The sequence below is a fragment of the Dendrobates tinctorius genome, unplaced genomic scaffold (genome assembly GCF_039654945.1).
Source record: "Dendrobates tinctorius isolate UK_male_01 unplaced genomic scaffold, ASM3965494v1 ptg000126l, whole genome shotgun sequence".
Taxonomy (NCBI): Eukaryota; Metazoa; Chordata; class Amphibia; order Anura; family Dendrobatidae; genus Dendrobates; species Dendrobates tinctorius.
The window spans coordinates 24,140,583-24,153,459 of NW_027361794.1; the positions used below are offsets into that span (position 1 = coordinate 24,140,583).

The 12,877-nt window shown below is 44.2% G+C and overlaps 1 protein-coding gene across 1 annotated transcript; it reads left to right on the top strand.

Moving 5' to 3' along the window:
• The first annotated feature begins 260 nt into the window (after positions 1 to 260).
• Positions 261 to 1,421, top strand: LOC141047100 (uncharacterized). The gene has a single exon (XM_073542064.1). It carries the CDS (start codon positions 384 to 386, stop codon positions 1,362 to 1,364), a length of 981 nt encoding a protein of 326 aa, XP_073398165.1. The 5' UTR covers positions 261 to 383; the 3' UTR covers positions 1,365 to 1,421.
• The last annotated feature ends 11,456 nt before the right edge of the window (positions 1,422 to 12,877 follow it).

The following is a 12,877-nucleotide window of genomic DNA, read 5'->3' on the forward strand; positions in this document are numbered from 1 at the left end:
CTTTGAGCCACTAATAGTGCGGGAACCTCTGCTTTTCCAATGACAGATGATGGACCTGAGTGGGGACTTGTTTTTTGAGATGAGAACTGGTATTATTTTTGCCTACATAACATTGATTGGTTTCTTTTTATTTGATATTTGGGAGGCAGAATGAACAAACAGTTGAACACCGCACACTACTGGCTCATCCAACAAGGTTTTCTATTACACTGTGAACGGTCATTGTCTTGGTAAATAATCAAAGTTCTTTACATAGCTTGCCATTTTTATGGACAGTTTAAGTAGAAATGTTCGAAAATATAAATATAAAACTTTTTTAAAAAATTGTTTTGATCTTGGCAGATGACTGTACCAGGAGATCAGTGGGACACTTGACATCTTCAATGTTTAAATCTGATGATCTTGAGATCCTGCAAGATACAACTGAATTGAATGCCATTACTCCAGATATACCATCATCCATTCACAGCAAAGATCTGTCATCTGATCCTATGAAACAGGTCACATCTTCTGATTCATTACCGACTACTAAGGAAAATCAAAGTCACAAAAGAGGCAATAAAAAACAAACTGCTACTAAAGCAAATAAGCCATTTTCCTGTTCAGAATGTGGGAAATGTTTTAACAACAAATCACATTTTGTTACACACCAACGAACTCACACAGGGGAGAAGCCTTTTACCTGTTTAGAATGTGGGAAATGTTTTAACAACAAATCACATTTTGTTACACATCAGAGAACTCACACAGGGGAGAAGCCTTATTCCTGCTCAGAATGTGGGAAATGTTTTGCACATAAATCACTACTTGTTACTCACCATAGAACTCACACAGGGGAGAATCCTTTTTCATGCTCAGAATGTGGGAAATGTTTTAACCAGAAATCAGATTTGATTAAGCACCATAGAACTCACACAGGGGAGAAGCCTTTTTCCTGTTCAGAATGTGGGAAATGTTTTAACCATAAAGGGAATCTTGTTACACACCAAATAACCCACGCAGGAGAGAAGCCTTTTTCCTGTTCAGAATGTGGGAAATGTTTTGCACATAAATCACATTTTGTTAACCACAAGAGAACTCACACAGGGAAGAATCCTTTTTCCTGTTCAGAATGTGGGAAAAGTTTTCTGAAGAAATCATCTCTTCTTAGTCACCAAAGAACTCACACAGGGGAGAAACCTTTTTCTTGTTCAGAATGTGGAAAATGTTTTAACCAGAAATGTCATCTTGTTGGTCACCAGAGAACTCACACAGGGGAGAAGCCTTTTTCCTGTTCAGAATGTGGGAAATGTTTTAACCATAAAGGGAATCTTGTTACACACCAAATAACTCACACAAGGGAGAAGCCTTTTTCATTTTCTTAATGTGGGAAATACTTTACTTGGAAATCAACTGTTAATAAACATCAGAGATGTCACATAGGGGAGAAGCCTTTTTTATGTTCATAATGTTGGAAGAATTTTAACCAAAATTGAATCTTCTTAAATGGGTTGTCTGTTGTCATTCCTCATGTTTGCTGACAAAAGGATAAAACTAAACTTTATTAATTCCAAATGTAAAACTATACCCATAATTCAACCCTGAAGTTTAGTCAGTAGGTGACTAATAGAAAAAAACATTGTTACATAGTTAGCAAGACTGAAAAAAGACATTTCTCCTTTCAGTTCAGTCTATATTGTCAGAATGAATCCCCAGATCTAGGTCCTAAAGAACCTAATCACTGTAAGATACAATATTGTTGTGCTCCAGGAAGACATCCAGGCCTCTCTTGAACCCCTCAACTGAGTTTGCCATCACCACCTCCTCAGGCAAGGAATTCCAGATTCTCACTGCCCTAACAGTAAAGAATCCTCTTTATGTTGGTGGAAAAACCTTCTCTACTCCAGACGCAGAGAATGCCCCCTAGAGACCATCACCTTCCTTAGTATAAACAGATCCGTGGAGAGATATTTGTATTGTCCCCTTATATATTGATACCTGTTTATTAGATTGCCCCTCAGTTATCTTTTTCTGCACTAAATAATCCTAATTTTGCTAATCTCTCTGGGTATTGTAGTTCACCCATCCCCTTTATTAATTTTGTTGCCCTCCTTTGTACTCGCTCTAGTTCCATTTTGTCCTTCCTGAGCACCGTTGCCCAAAACTGTACACAGTACTCCATGTGCGGTCTAACCAGAGATTTGTACAGAGGCAGTATAATGCTCTCATCATGTGTATCCAGACCTCTTTTAATGCACCCCATGATCCTGTTTGCCTTAGCAGCAGCTGACTGGCACTGGCTGCTCCAGGTAAGTTTATCATTAACTAGGATCCCCAAGTCCTCCATGTCAGATTTACCCAGTGGTTTCCCATTCAGTGTGTAATGGTGATATTGATTCCTTCCCTTCTTCCATCTGTAGCAAAATACTATCTTCTCTTGTATTGACTGCTTTACATAGTTTTGCATCATCTACAAATATCGATATTTTACTGTGTAAACCTTCTACCAGATCGTTAATATGTTGAAGAGAATAGGTCCCACACCAACCCCTGCGGTACCCCATTGGTCACAGCGACCCAGTTAGAGAATATACCATTTATAACCACCCTCTGCTTTCTATCACTAAGCCTGTTACTTACCCATTTACACACATTTTCCCCCAGACCCAGCATTCTCATTTTGTGTACCAACCTCTTGTGTGGCACGGTATCAAATGCTTTGGAAAAATCAAGATATACCACATCCAATGACTCACCTTGATCCAGCCTATAGCTTACCTCTTCATAAAAACTGATTAGATTGGTTTGACAGGAGCGATTCCTCATAACCCTATGCTGATATGGAGTTAAACATATACCCCACAGTTCAGTATAGAGGGTTATGTGACGTATACACACTCCCTCTCCAAGTCTCTCATTTCTACTTGCTTGATCGTCCTCACTAACGGCGACTCATCAGGAGATTATTTAGTATTGACCTATATTCAAGCGGGACTAGACGAAGAAAATCATCTATCATGTTATCTGAAACAGTCAGAAAACTAGCCACATAATGGCAGACCCCAGACCTCAAACTATATACTTCGTAAGTTTATAATCCACTCCAGTGTCAGGAATAAATAGTATGTGAAAATACAGTATATACCGCTAAGGGAATACTTTACTTTCAGTGATAATTTTGTTCTGGCCCCACATGAGGAGAATGGAGGTATAGTTGATTGGGGCTGGGAGAGATCCCTACCTTCCGTTTCCTCAATGGAGAGTAGACAGGACCATTGTTGCTGTTTTGCTGTTCATGCGTCCAGAGAGATGATACACACCAGATATTGTGAAGTCCAGACTTGTTTATTGGAAATCTGGACATACAGCATATAATTGGTAATGCAGTACTTCTCCAGAAATGGAGGTGTAACAACCCAAGTGATACAGCGATGTGTGTGCAGCAAGGTGTGTAGCAAGTTGATAGCAAGATGATTCAGCAAAATTGAGCAAATTGTGAGTTGTCAAAAAAACTGATGCCTTTCACAGCCTGGTAAGCCTGTCTCTCCCAGGAGAAAAATAAACTAGTAATGGCCACCGGCAGGAAGAGAAGGAGTCAAATGACCAAGAAGTTGAAGGCATGTACTAAAAATAATTAGCTGCAGTCTGCTATACAGAAAAAGGACAGCAGGTGGCAGCAGACCAAATGCAAAACTGAACACAAAGAATGGTAACAATACAATTATATAAGCATACAATCATAACCTTCGATGGAACAGCACACTCCCTGTCTGAAATTCCGTAAGGGATTTTACTATATTAATGTTTTTTGTTTAAGTAAAGTTCAATAGCCTAGAAAGGAGACACAAATATGCATGCAATAATGACAACTTCAAAACGAGGTAGATGACAGTCAGTTCCTGAGACAATCCAATGATACCCATCTTCGGATCGGAGAAGCCGCACTAGGCCAAAATGTCTCCGATCCAACGGTAATCCAATGGATGAAGTAGTAGGGCAGTGTTCTGTTCGTGGTTCATCCTACTGGAATGTCCTCAATTGGTAGTATCAATATAAGCTCGTGGATTGGCCTCTAAAATGTCTTAGGCTCGCCTTTCCTAAGGACCTTCAGCTCCACCTTCCGGACCTTACTGTCTTGACTAGGAAAGGTCCTTGAAACGATTCCCATAGGCCAGTTGATCCTTCGGGCTTGTTGTTCTTTCATTAGTACCACGTCTCCTTTCAAGTTCGGTTTATTCTGTTGCCATTTTCTTCCTTGGAGAGTAACGAGATATTCCTTTCTCCACCGGTTCCAGAAGTAATCAGCGAGGTACTGCACACGCTTCCACTGTTTCTGGTAGGTGTTTGCGTGAGTAAACTCTCCACTAACTGTTAGCGGGTTCCCAGTCTTTTGAGTGAGAAGAGTAGCTGGCGTAAGAATGGTCGGTTTTTCGGGATCCATGGACACTGGGACAAGTGGTCTTGAGTTGATTATGGCAGAAACTTCAGCCAGAAGAGTAACCAAGGTCTCATGCGTAAGCCTTGAACAATTTACGTCCATAAACATAGAGTTCAGGATGTTGCGTGAGATCTTGATCATCCTTTCCCAGGAACCTCCCATGTGAGAACTATGCGGAGGATTAACGATCTTTCTGCCAGCTGATCCTGAATTGGCTTGATGTCAATATCCAGCTCTCGACATGTACCGATGAAGTTGCTTCCGCGGTCAGACCTCAACTGTTTCACCGGTCCTCTGATCGCTAGAAACCGCCGGAGGGCGTTGATCTGACTGGATGTGTCCATAGACTCTTACCTCTATGTGGACGGCACGGACACTCATGCAAGTGAATAGTATAGCCCATCGTTTGCTGTTGGCATGGCCACCTCGAGTTCTGCATGCAGATACCATCCATGGCCCAAAGACATCTAGGCCAACGTAGGTTAAAGGCGGTTCGGCACTCAATCTGTCAAAGGGCAAGTCGGCCATTTGTTGATGTACCTGTTTTGCTCTGGTTTTCCGACATTGCACACAGCGATGTAGTGATCCTGCTACACGTGTTTTCATATCTATGATCCAAAGACCTGCAGACCGTAACTTGCCTTCTGTGATCTGCCTGCCTTGGTGCTTGGTTTTTTCATGAAAGTGCTGGATCAGTAGATCAGTGATATGATGTTTACTGGGAATGATGCAAGGATGTTGCTGTGAAGCCGCAATCTTGGCTTGATTTGAACGACCACCGACTCTCAGCAAACCGAAGCTGTCCATTACTGGATTCAAATGGGCAATGGGGTGTTATGATGAGTCACCGAAGGAGGAAAAAACAAAATACCAGCTAAGTCCAGAAAAACCAGAGAGGTTGGCAGCTATCGGATTGCAGACCCCTGAACCTATCCACAACAACTAGCAGTAGCCGTGGGGGGTTCCTACGGTGCCCTAGACCCCTCGATCACATCCGGGGAACTATATAGCCTAAAGACAGAAAGGGGAAAACTAAACTGCCCCAGAGCAGACCCCAAAGCAATAGGCAGCCCCCAACATATAATGACGGTGAAGCAATATGAAAACACTAACACAGATAGAAAGATAGGTTGAGCAAATGATGGGGCCCAAGCTAACTACATAGGACAGGATAGGAAAACTGCTGTCTGCCATCCGCAAAAACCCTATCAAAATGAGCCAACCGACTGATAGGAAAAACAGGCCCTGAAGTCGCTAGGCTTCAAAAGACTATATCAGCACTCAGGTATATTCTGAAGACAGAGCAAAAGATCAACAGATCAGAGACAAAAATGGAATTCAGCTCACCCCCGGCCGGGGATGGCAGAACTCCCAAAAAACAAGGCAAAACAAAAACAAAACTGAAGATTACAAAGAGCAGAAAAACTTAGCTTTGAGATGCAGGAATCAGACTGGTCTCCAAGAATCCAGCAGGAAAATCACCAGCCAGGAAGAAGGGCGTCGGCAGCCTTATAGCCAGTCCTCAATTCCAGCCACCCAGTCATCATCTAGCTGCCCAGGTGTTTGGTAATCAGCCTCACCACCTTCCTTCACCAGAGGAGGAGTTCATCAGACCTCAATGGTGAAGGGAAAAATGAACTCACAACAGTACCTCCCCCTTGAGGAGGGGTCACCGAACCCTCATCCATGCCACCAGGGTGATCCGGGTGAGCCCGATGAAAGGCACGCACCTATCTTTCGGCATGAATATCAGAGGCAGAGACCCAGGTATTATCCTCCTGACCATAACCCTTCCACTTAACCAAATAATGGAGTCTCCGTCTAGCCAGACGGGAATCCAGTATCTTCTCTACCTCATATTCCATGTTACCTTCAACCAATATAGGGTCAGGAGGTGCCACCACAGGAACTACTGGTTCAACAAACCTCTTCAACAAGGACTTATGAAACACATTATGAATTTTAAATGTGACAGGAAGAGCCAACCGAAAAGAGACCAGATTAATAATCTCCAAAATCTTGTAAGGTCCAATAAATCTAGGCTTAAACTTAGGAGAAGCCACCTTCATAGCGATATTTTTTGATGACAACCAAACCATATCACCCACCTTAAACTGGGGACCAACGGTCCTACGTCGGTTGGAAAACCGCTGGGCCTTTTCCTGGGAGAGAGACAATTTATCCACTACTTGGTCCCAGATCTGGTGCATTCTCTCCACCACAGTGTCAACACCTGGGCAGGCAGAAGGCTCCACCTGCCCTGAAGAAAATCGAGGGTGAAAACCAAAGATACAAAAAAAAGGTGACATCAAAGTGGCAGAACTAGCTCTATTATTTAAAGCAAATTCGGCCAAGGGCAAAAATGAAACCCAATCATCCTGATCGGCAGAAATAAAACATCTCAAATACGACTCCAAAGTCTGGTTTGTTCTCTCCGTCTGCCCATTGGTCTGAGGGTGAAACGCAGAGGAGAAGGACAACTGAATTCCCAGCTTGGAACAGAAAGTCCTCCAAAATCTAGACAAAAACTGAACTCCTCTGTCAGATACAATGTTCTCAGGAATCCCGTGCAAGCGAACCACCTGTTGCAAAAACAAGGGCACCAACTCAGAGGAAGATGGCAACTTAGGGAGTGGTACAAGATGGACCATCTTAGAGAATCTATCACAAATCACCCAAATAACAGTCATTCTCTGAGAGACAGGCATATCAGAGATAAAATCCATTGAAATATGGGTCCATGGCCTCTTGGGCACCGGCAAAGGCATCAACAAGCCACTAGAGCGAGAACAAGGTTTAGACCGGGAGCAAGTCCCACAGGACTGCACAAAATTCCTGACATCATGAGACAAGGCGGGCCACCAAAAAGACCGACTCACCAGATCTCTAGTACCAAAAATACCTGGATGACCAGCCAATGCAGAGCAATGAACTTCAGACATCACTCTCTTCCTCCACTGGTCAGGAACATACAACTTTCCACTGGGACAACGCTCAGGTTTGTCCTTCTGAAACTCTTCCAGAGCACGTCTCAAATCGGGCGAGATGGCAGAAAGAACTACCCCCTCGCCTAAGATGGTAGCAGGCTTAGTCACAACAGGGGAATCAGCAAGGAAACTCCTAGAAAGGGCGTCAGTCTTGACATTCTTAGTGCCCGGAAGAAAAGAGACCACAAAATCAAAACGTGTGAAAAACAAGGCCCACCTAGCCTGTCTAGGATTCAAGCGCTTGGCCGACTCCAGCTAAATCAAATTCTTGTGGTCAGTAAGGACCACGACTTGGTGTTTGGCTCCCTCCAACCAATGTCTCCACTCCTCAAATGCCCATTTCATGGCCAACAGTTCCAGATTCCCCACATCATAGTTACGTTCGGATGGGGAGAACTTTCGGGAAAAGAAAGCACAAGGATTCATTTTAGATGTCACAGGATCTTTTTGGGACAACACCGCTCCTGCACCAATCTCAGAAGCGTCCACCTCCACCTGAAACGGGAGTGAGACATCAGGTTGCCACAAAACCGGAGCAGAAGTGAATCTTCGCTTCAGCTCCTGAAAGGAAGAAACAGCCTCCGGAAACCAATTCAGCACATCAGCACCCTTCCTAGTCAAATCCATCAATGGCTTGGCAATATCAGAAAAATTAGCTATAAATTTCCGATAAAAATTAGCAAAACCCAAAAACTTCTGGAGGGCCTTCAAAGAAGTGGGCTGAACCCAATCATAAATGGCCTGTACCTTGGCCGGGTCCATTTCAATAGTTGACGGAGACAAAATAAATCCCAAAAATGAAATCCTCTGTACCCCAAAAAGACATTTCGATCCCTTGACATACAGGGAATTCTCCCTCAAAATCCGGAACACAGTCGAACATGTTCCACATGAGAGTCCCAATTCTTGGAGAAGATCAAAATATTATCCAGATAGATAATCAAAAATTTATCCACGAAGTGTCGAAATATATCGTTCATGAAGCACTGGAAGACAGAAGGGGCATTAGTGAGCCCAAAAGGCATCACCAGGTACTCAAAATGTCCCTCCGGAGTATTAAACGCCGTCTTCCATTCATCCCCATGCTTAATGCGAATAAGATTATACGCCCCCCTGAGGTCAAGCTTGGTAAACCAGCAAGCACCTTTAACTCTGGAGAATAGATCAGAAATCAGGGGTAACGGATACTGATATTTAACAGTAATTTTGTTGAGGGCACGATAGTCAATACAAGACCTTAATGAACCATCCTTTTTAGCCACGAAAAAAAACCCAGCACCTAAGGGTGAAGAGGATGGTCTAATATGACCCTTCTCCAATGCCTCCTTAATATAGGATCGCATAGCCTCGTGCTCGGGTACAGATAAATTGAAAAGCCGACCCTTGGGGAATTTACACCCCGGGTTCAGCTCAATTGCACAGGCATAACTCCTATGAGGAGGCAAAAACGCAGACTCATTCTCACTAAATACATCATAAAAGTCAGCCAAATAGTCAGGAACATCATGCGACTGGGGAGAGGTGGAGAAAACAGGAGCATCACTAAGGGCACACTGACAACCCCAACTCACCATAGACAAAGATTTCCAATCCAGAACTGGATTATGGATTTGCAACCAGGGAAACCCAAGAACAATGGTATCATGCAAATTATGCAACACCAAAAATCTGCAATTTTCTTGATGGTCTGGGGCGACCCGCATTACCACCTGGGTCCAAAACTGAGGTTTATTCTTCGCCAAAGGAGTAGCATCAATACCCCTCAAAGGGATAGGCGTCCGCAGAGGTGTCATAGGAAATCCACAACGTTTAGCAAAATCCAAGTCCATCAGGTTCAGAGCTGCTCCTGAATCCACAAAAGCCTTGGCGGAAAATGTGGACAGGGAGCAGATCAGAGTAATTGCCAGAAGAAACTTAGGTTGAACACCACCCACAGAAAACGTGTGTGCACAACGTTTCTCTCATTTAGGACAGACAGAAATAATATGCGAGGCATCTCCACAAAAAAAAACACAGCTTATTACGCCTTCTGAACTCCTGACGTTGCGCCCTAGACAAAACTCTATCACATTGCATAGGTTCAGACATTTGTTCAACAGGTGGCAACATCTCTCGTATAGTTTTGCGTTCACATAAACGCCGATCCACCTGAATGGCTAATGACATAGAATCGTCAAGACCAGAGGGAACAGGAAATCCCACCATAGTATCTTTTACAGTTTCTGACAAACCCTTCCGAAGAGGGCTGCCAAGGCACCATCATTCCAGGTAGTAAGGACCGCCCACTTTTGGAATTTTTGACAGTACAACTCTGCCGAATCCCGACCCTGGCTTAATGCCAACAGGGTCTTTTCAGCCTGATCAATAGCATTAGGTTCATCATACAACAACCCCAAGGCTTGAAAAAATGCGTTCACATTATTCAGAATAGGACCATCAGGTTTCAAAGAAAACGCCCAATCCTGGGGATCGCCGCGCAGCAAAGAGAAGACAATTTTAACCTGCTGTGCGGAGTTCCCCGACGAGTTAGGCTTCAAGGCAAAAAATAATTTACAATTATTCTTGAAATTCAAGAATTTAGACCGATCCCCAAAAAACACATCAGGAGTGGGAATCTTTGGTTCAGCAGCATGTGAATGAGCAAGATAGGCGGAAATTCCCCATACTTCAGCAGCGAGCTGCTCCACACGATCAGACAATTGCTTCATCTCCATTGAGAGAAAAATTCCCCCTACGGCCTCAGAGATATAGAGGAAAAAATATGCACACAAAAAAAAAAATTCTGACACTTTTTTTTCCTTATTTTTTTTTTCTTTTTACAATTCTCTCCTGCTATTGAGTACCCTAGGATCTGCGGTATGGCAGGTGATTCTGTTATGATGAGTCACCGAAGGAGGAAAAAACAAAATACCAGCTAAGTCCAGAAAAACCAGAGAGGTTGGCAGCTATCGGATTGCAGACCCCTGAACCTATCCACAACAACTAGCAGTAGCCGTGGGGGGTTCCTACGGTGCCCTAGACCCCTCGATCACAGCCGGAGAACTATATAGCCTAAAGACCGAAAGGGGAAAAACTAAACTGCCCCAGAGCAGACCCCAAAGCAATAGGCAGCCCCCAACATATAATGACGGTGAAGCAAGATGAAAACACACAGATAGAAAGATAGGTTGAGCAAATGATGGGGCCCAAGCTAATTACATAGGACAGGATAGGAAAGCTGCTGTCTGCCATCCGCAAAAACTCTATCAAAATGAGCCAACCGACTGATAGGAAAAACAGGCCCTGAAGTCGCTAGGCTTCAAAAGACTATATCAGCACTCAGGTATATTCTGAAGACAGAGCAAAAGATCAACAGATCAAAGACAAAAATGGAATTCAGCTCACCCCGACCGGGGATGGCAGAACTCCCAAAAAACAAGGCAAAACAAAAACAAAACTGAAGATTACAAAGCAGAGCAGAAAAACTTAGCTTTGAGATGCAGGAATCAGACTGGCCTCCAAGAATCCAGCAGGAAAATCACCAGCCAGGAAGAAGGGCGTCGGCAGCCTTATATCCAGTCCTCAATTCCAGCCACCCAGTCATCATCTAGCTGCCCAGGTGTTTGGTAATCAGCCTCACCACCTTCCTTCACCAGAGGAGGGAGTTCATCAGACCTCAATGGTGAAGGGAAAAATGAACTCACAACAATGGGGCTTTTCAGAGGGATCTGATGTTTGTGGTGTAGGCATTCCCATTCAGTGCTGAATACGCTCTGCTGGACGTATTATAAGGGACTCACAGTAAGAAATGTCCTCAGCAGAGAGTGGTTTATGGCAGACGTGCCAACCGCAACAGTCTTTGTCTCCACGTGCGCTGTGATAAGATCTTGCAATGTGGACTAACCTTGCGATAGTCTTGACGAGTCTTATGCAATTGGAGAAGCGTTCAAAGCGCTGGCAACCGAGGCTGGAGGTTGGTTTAGTGTTCGTCGCCAAAGCACTGAGCTCGGAGCGAACTTCTGGATCACCATCCGGATCCTGGATGCTGAAGACTTCCTGGACACGTTCGCTTCCCTTCTGTTCCAACAGAAACTTAGGACCTGAAAGCCAAGAAGAGTTAGCAAAGGACCTTATAGACATAGGTCTAGTGGCATGGTCAGCTGGATTAAGTTCAGATGGGATATAGTGCCAATGTTCAGGCTTGGAAGACCTCCTTATTCTTTCGATGCGGTTACTGACATACACATAGAAGCGCCTTGTTTGATGGAGATGTAACCTAAGACAACCTTACTGTCACTGTAGTATTGTACGTCGTCTATGTTGGTGTCAAGCTCGTGCTGTGCTGTATAAAGTCTGCGAGTTCTACTGCAAGCACGGTCGCACAGAGTTCAAATCTGGGAATAGTGTGGTCAGGGTTGGGAGCCAACTTAGCCTTGCTGAAGACGAACCCAACGTGATCTTGATTGTCGGGTCCCATCACCTTCAGATAGGCAACTGCTGCAATGGCCTCCGTGGATGCATCCGAGAACACATGGAGTTCCTTCCTAGTGCTAGCAGCAAGTGAGGTTCTGGCGTAGCATCTCGGTATGTGGATCTCATCAAGGCACACAAAGACTGCTTCCAGGCTTCTCATTTTGGTTCCTTCTCAGGAGGGAGTGGGGCATCCCAGTCCTTGACGGTTTCAGAAAGCTGTCTCAGAAGGGATTTACCTTGTATGATAATTGGTGCTATGAACCCCATTTGGTCGTATAAGCTATTCACCACTGACAGGACACCACGTTTAGTGAACGGTTTGTCTGCACAGTTTATTTGAAAACTGAAGGTGTCGACTGACAGGTTCCACCTCAAGCCTAAGCTTCTCTGCACAGATGGACAGTCTGGTCCCAGGTCTATGTCCTTGAATCCTGGTGCGTGATCACTTGAATCAAAGGCTCTCATGACAGCCTGGCAGTTTGAAGCAATTTTGTGCAATCTAAGCTTAGCTTGGTACAGCATACCTTGGGTCCTCTTGAGTAGATCGATAGCCACTTCTTCTGGGGGTAGGGATTTTAGTCCATCATCTACATAGAAGTCTTTCTCTACAAAGTCTCTGGCATCTGTTCCATATTCGGTCTCTCCTTCTTGAGCGGTTCTCCGCAGGCCATAGGTTGCCACTGCAGGGAAGGGCTGTTCCCGAATACGTGCACTCATGCGATACTCCACCATCTCTTTGCTGGGGTCATTGTCCTTGTACCACAGGAACCTGAGGAAATTCCTATGGTCCTCTCTAACTATGAAACAGTGGAACATCTGTTCAATGTCGGCGGTGATGACAATGGGCTCTTTCTGGAACCTCATCAACACTCCGACTAGGTTGTTTGTAAGATTAGGACCCGTGAGGAGGACATCATTGAGAGATACGCCTTGATGTTTGGCGCTTGAATCAAAGACAACTCTAATTTGCTTAGGTTTCCGTGGGTGATATACTCCAAATGAGGGTAGGTACCAGCACTCC

Coding starts and splice junctions, on each gene's coding strand:
- LOC141047100 (XM_073542064.1), top strand. CDS start 384: ATGTTTAAATCTGATGATCTTGAGATCCTGCAAGATACAACTGAATTG.